At 39.6% G+C, this 5,854-nt stretch overlaps 1 protein-coding gene and 1 long non-coding RNA gene across 2 annotated transcripts; both read right to left on the bottom strand.

Moving 5' to 3' along the window:
* Positions 1 to 428: 428 nt before the first annotated feature.
* On the bottom strand, positions 429 to 3,120 carry LOC129116653 (deoxyribonuclease gamma-like). Its single transcript, XM_054627446.1, has 7 exons — positions 3,050 to 3,120; positions 2,660 to 2,772; positions 2,462 to 2,574; positions 2,025 to 2,179; positions 1,834 to 1,930; positions 1,650 to 1,758; positions 429 to 673 (listed from the first exon to the last, which is right to left on the bottom strand). Exons 1-7 carry the CDS (start codon positions 3,109 to 3,111, stop codon positions 594 to 596), a joined length of 729 nt encoding a protein of 242 aa, XP_054483421.1. The 5' UTR covers positions 3,112 to 3,120; the 3' UTR covers positions 429 to 593.
* Positions 3,121 to 3,231: 111 nt separating this feature from the next.
* On the bottom strand, positions 3,232 to 4,561 carry LOC129116654 (uncharacterized). Its single transcript, XR_008533608.1, has 3 exons — positions 4,494 to 4,561; positions 3,423 to 3,524; positions 3,232 to 3,320 (listed from the first exon to the last, which is right to left on the bottom strand). It is a non-coding gene; the product is annotated as an uncharacterized LOC129116654 (long non-coding RNA).
* Positions 4,562 to 5,854: the final 1,293 nt, after the last annotated feature.

The raw sequence follows: 5,854 nt of genomic DNA on the forward strand, positions 1-5,854 counted from the left end.
CAGGTATAATATAATATACCTGCTTTAACATACTCTTATTTGTTTACTTGTTTACTTTTTACCATATTTTATTGTATATTTTCATATTTCCATTTTAAACTATGTCTTGTTGTGTTAGTTGTGTGTTTGTTATTTACTGTACGCACCAATTACTCACCTAGCAAAATTCCTTGTATGTGTAACATACTTGGCAATAAACAGATTCTGATTCTGAGGTGTATTTGTGTTTGTGTCACCTGATAAATGTCATTTTAATATTCACTCTTTTAGCTCTGTTTTTGGTCTCCACCACCTCCTGAGGAAGTAAATTATACCGTCAGGATGACTTGCAGATTTTTGTTGACATAAATAATTCTGCACAATGAAGCTCAAACATCTGAGAGAAGTAACGACAAACAAAACACATATTTGAGTCTTTCTTCCCCAACAATGTTTAAAACATGATTTAATTATTAAAACTGTTAAAGAGAAGTCAAACTAAATTAATTCAACATTACAATCAAGTCAATTTTCATATTATTAGAAGAATACATGCTGTATATAACTCTGATAATGCGTTCAATGATCTTGAAGTCTGTCCTTCGTCTTTTGTCCTAACGTTTTCTCTTGGCTGGTGTGTTTGATGACGGTCCAATCTTCCTTTTTCCTGTCATATTCTTCTTCTTCTGTTGTACTGAAATGTGCAGTTGACCCAGAAAAAACAAACATTAAAGGATAATTATATTTCACATTTTTTCCACTGAGTGTTAAGACAATACTTTTATGCTCATATGTACATCTAAAGCATTTGTTTGCTGAGCTGTCAGGATGTAACAAAAACAAAAACACTGTAACTGTAACTGACTGAAAATGAAACAGCTTTGTCTTAGCTTATATAATATGTTTTTCTGCATTCACTTAAATAGAATTGCTTTGCGGCCATTGCTTTGCGGCCAGTTTGGACTTGAGAAACCATTCACCGAATATCCTCAGCAGATTTAATGACCGTTATCGTCTACTAATATGGTTTATTACTGCTACGAGTACAAGAAGACGACGCTGACCTCTAGGGGTCGTAGTAATTATGGCGGGAGCAAAGAAGGAAGTCAGGTGACGTAGTATTAAAAGCGACAAAGTCTGCGTAGGGAGGAGTTCAGGGTTGATGGACGGGTCAATCAAACTGAGGACTTTCACCCAGGTGAGCGCTGTTCAGGTCAAACATAAAGTCAACATTGACTTATTTTACTGTACTTTTGTTACATAACTTACTTTAGCCTGACCTCTAGGTAGGGACCCACTGAACTAAACTAGCTGGTTGTGTATAAAGTCGTTAAAACTACAGTATGTTTCAGCAGGACTATTCAAACTTATAGTACATTTTGCTGATAAAACTACATTTCACTTGATTTAGTTTTCAGGAATTTTACTTCTAAGAGAGTACTTTTACATTGTGGTACTGGTACTTTTAAGTAAAATATGTCAGCACTTCTACCGTCACTGTGCGCCGTAGGTCATCGATTAAACAGAAGCAGAAATTGACAAAAAAGCGATAAAAGATTACGTTTGATCAAATTGAATTGAATCTGATTTAAAGTGTTCAGAATGTTATATTTCTGATAACAGTTACAGTTACTCTCCTGTCACCATAACGTCAATAAAAACAAAGCTACCTCTCTTCTGTCCTTTAGGGGACGCTGTCCTCTTTCGTTTCGGTGCTCTGGGTCTCTGAAGGTTCTTCAGCTCCACCTCCACAGGGTAGTGGTCACTGATTCTCTGAGCCTGGAAACCAAATACAGTTTGAATAATAACAATGAAGATAAAACGATCAATGAGTTAAACACATAGTTGTCTCACTTCTTTGTCCTTCAGGTTGAACGCTGTCTGGAAGTTGAAGGACTTGGCCGAGCCGGGGACGACGCCGTTCAGCAGGGTCTTTCCATGAACTACGATCCTGTTGGCAGGAAAAGTACGAGTATCAGTTCATCACCAACATCATCAACAGGACAACCACCTGGATCAAACTGCAGCACTGAGACGTGAGTCACCTGTCGTAGGTGTGGTCGTTAAGGTTACTAGTCGTTGTGTCGACATCATCGTCTATCAGCCAATGATAGTCAGCAGAGCAGATGCGGATCTCTGCCTTCTTCTTCTTGGAGAGATAACGTCCATCTGCATTAAAGTCCCCTAAAATCATAATTTTCTGCAAAAGAACAGGAGAAGAGGACTGTGTCATCTGCATACAGATGTTGTTAATGTAAACTAGAAAAAGCCATGGTCCCAAAGCCCATTCTTGTGGAACGCCCTTTTCAAGAGTGAATGGCTCGGACATGACATTCCCATGTTTAACAATCTGAGAACGATTAATACTATACTCAATATTATATTAAAAGTGCATAATTAGTATTATCAAAATGTACTTTAAGTACAGTTGGAATACGAACTCCTCTGTGTCAGGAAGTTTACTTATGTTGAACTTTCTTACATTAGTTTTCCACTTCTTCTTGATAGAACTGACTACGTCATGCAGCTCGTCCAGCTCCTTCAGCGTGTCCGTGGGTTTGGTGTGGACGGGGATCAGAACCAGGTCCTTCACCTCTGGAATACACACACATGTACAGTAAACAGCCACTCAGTACACAACTGGAAAAAAAAGTACACACCACGTATTAGAAACGCGTACTTGTAGAAGGACAGCTGAAGTGCAGGATGAAGGGCTCTCTGGCGAACGCGTCCACATCTCCAGGTTGATTGTCTTCATACTGATGAACGGCCTTCAGGGTCACATCAGCCTCTCTGAGTCACACACACACACACACACACACACACACACACACACACACACACACACACACACACACACACACACACACACACACACACACACACACACACACACACACACACACACACACACACACGCACACACGCACATAGAGGTGTTTGCATGCATGCTACATGAACACATGCACCGTGTCTTTGGTGTGCATTCTCTCTGATTCTTTATGATACGTGTAACTGTATGTGGACCCACACATTAGCATCACACGCTTCATCACACCTGTGTTCTTACCTGTAGAAACAGACGAAGCGCTCCTTGTAGGTGTCTCGTCCCAGCTGGCGGCTGGCGATCATGGAGTAAGGACTTTTCTGTTGGAGCTGAGGTTTGGTTGGGTTAAATCAAATAGTGTGAAATGGAAATGTTTTATGTGACAGATAAAAAGAGCTTCTTCGCTGCAGAGAACTCACCTGTTGTTGTTGAGCTCGTTAATTAATTCCTCCATGGCCATGCCACTTTTATCCATCACCTCCAGTATCACCACCACGCTGTACCGAGACACGATCTGTCAACGCAACATTGATTAAATCCAACACACAGCTCTACAGAGAACTCACGTGCACTCGTTTTAAAGAGCTTTATGGATGAAATGATGAAGGAGTTTTACCTCGGTGAGGTAGTGGACCACCTTCTTGTCTTTGACCTTTTTTATTCCCAGGTTTTTGACATTGAAGGCTGCTATCTTCATCTTCACTTCAGAAGATTAAAACTGTTCAGAGGATGAGTAAGAAGGACAAAATAAGGAGAAAATGAGGAACATGAAAACCAGAAGAGATGGAGGTCTCACGATGAAGCGTGTGAAACTAAGAAACGAACACTGAAGAAAAAGGATGCGGTTGGTTTTGTTGAAAAGTGTTACAACACAGCGTTTAATATTCTACATTAAAATCTTCAACGTGCAGCACAGACGTGAAGATAAGAGCTAAGATGAAATGTTAAAACATGTTTAAGTATTTGTTTTAAAATGAACTTAAATTGGGAGGAAACATTATCAATAACTTAAATATTTAACTTCTGAAAAATAAGGATTTATTAAACATCTTACATGTCTTAACACATTTTTGTGGGGTTTTGATATTAGTATGAATTATTTGTTGTATTATTATTGGTATAAATTTCATATAATGTAAAGAAAATACTAATAAAAGCATTCGTTATTTTACTCGAGGTACAGAAATATTAGTAAAATTATTTTTATTAAAGTAACAAAAGTAAAAGTATTTATTCTGCAGAATTTCATCGTTCAGATGTTTGTATTAATATATTCATAATATAATAGGATTATTTAACAATCATTGATGCATTAACATGTGAGCAGCATTTCAATGTTGCAGCTGGTTTTCATCTGTAATAATGCTTCATATTTTAAGATGACGACATGTTTGTACAAAATGCTTTAACCTGTAAAGTAACAAGTAACTAAAGCTGTCAAATAAATGTAGTGGAGTAAAAAGAGTAAGTATTTATCTCTGAGATGAAGTGGAATAGAAGTATAAAGCCGTATAAAATGGAAATACCTTTTTTTTTATAAATGCAAACAAAAGAAACACATTTTTAAATCCCCACAACCTAAATGCTTCAGACAAAAATAATACTCAGCTTTCTGAAAGCATCATAATGTTGTCATCATCAAAACTTTTTTTTCAAGGTATTGAGAGAGTTCAGAGGAAAAACTCACTGTTCTGGATGAAATGCACAGAATGAAAGCTGCTTCTGAGAAAACAGACGGACTGAATCTTAATTCTGAAGAAGCTTAACAAACATCTGAGACAGGAAGTGTTTCTGTCGGCCACAAAGCACACACACACACACACACACACACACACACACACACACACACACACACACACACACACACACACACACACACACACACACACACACACACACACACCAGCAGTCTCTATGTGTTATCAAGGCCGTTGAGCGTTTCCTGTCGGAGTACAAACAACAAACTACTCTTTCACTCCGGAAAAGAGATTATTTTATGTGATGAAACTTGAAATTAATTCCTTCAAGACTAAATAGTTTTGGATAAGATAAGATAAGATAAGATAATCCTTTATTTCAAACAGGAGAGACCATTGAAATGAGGAAAAGATAATCGTTTGTTATGAACAGATGATATGTGATGATGGAGTCTGGACAGAGTCTTTGGTGTTTGGACTCTACGGGGAGGTTTGTCATCGAGGGGCGTCTGCCCTGAGCAGCAGCAAGATAACCCCCCGAGGTAATTCAGAACCTTCCCTTAGCAACTAACAAAATACCTTACATACCTCCCCTCCTCCAGAAAGAAACGTCCCCGTTTCTAAACAGTAGAACTTCAGCATTATGCATTCACCCCTCACACAACTGCACAGTCTCGACAAAGTATGCCCCACTACTCCCAATATACACCAGACCATGCTGATGCACTATTGCGTTTGGATACAACATACATATAAAACATGTGCTGTTAGAATGAAGAAAACATGGTAATGCATATTCACACCTTTAACACTCACAAGTCAGTTAACGATAAGTAACAAAGTCCTTTAAATATGCTGGCACTCTGCTGTGGCTCACTGGGGTCCAGAACTACAACAGTCCCTGTTTCACCAGTGACCCATGGCTCCTCCGCCCACAGTCCCCTCAGGTGACCCCCTGTGTTTCATCATTAAAGGGACCCTGGTAGGTCTAGGCTCCTCCAATGTGGAGAGCTGGCTCGGTTATCAGAAGGCACCGGTAATCCTCCAGGCGGAGTCAGGGGGAGCGCCATCTTTGTTCACCCCGTGGGCGGCGTGACTGGCAGCCATGCTCCACACACACACACACACACACACACACACGACTGCCGAAGCCTCGAACCACCGATCCTCTGAATGGAGAACTACACACACAGCTGCCCCACACTGACCTCCACACACACACACACACTGACCTCCACACACACACACACACACTGACCTCCACACATTTGACCACACACTGACCATTTAAACTTTACACAGTTTAAATGTACACAGTTTTTAAATGGGAGGTACACAGTTTAAATGGGAG

This window comes from Anoplopoma fimbria, unplaced genomic scaffold (assembly GCF_027596085.1).
Source record: "Anoplopoma fimbria isolate UVic2021 breed Golden Eagle Sablefish unplaced genomic scaffold, Afim_UVic_2022 Un_contig_8874_pilon_pilon, whole genome shotgun sequence".
Lineage (NCBI taxonomy): Eukaryota > Metazoa > Chordata > Actinopteri > Perciformes > Anoplopomatidae > Anoplopoma > Anoplopoma fimbria.

Excerpts from the sequence above, each read along its gene's own strand:
- LOC129116653 (XM_054627446.1), bottom strand. The coding sequence starts at position 3,111 with ATGATCGCCAGCCGCCAGCTGGGACGAGACACCTACAAGGAGCGCTTC. Across the intron at positions 1,931-2,024 it reads AACGACCACACCTACGACAG|GATCGTAGTTCATGGAAAGA; the intron begins GTGACTCACGTC and ends TCCTGCCAACAG. Across the intron at positions 674-1,649 it reads CCCTAAAGGACAGAAGAGAG|TACAACAGAAGAAGAAGAAT; the intron begins GTAGCTTTGTTT and ends TGCACATTTCAG.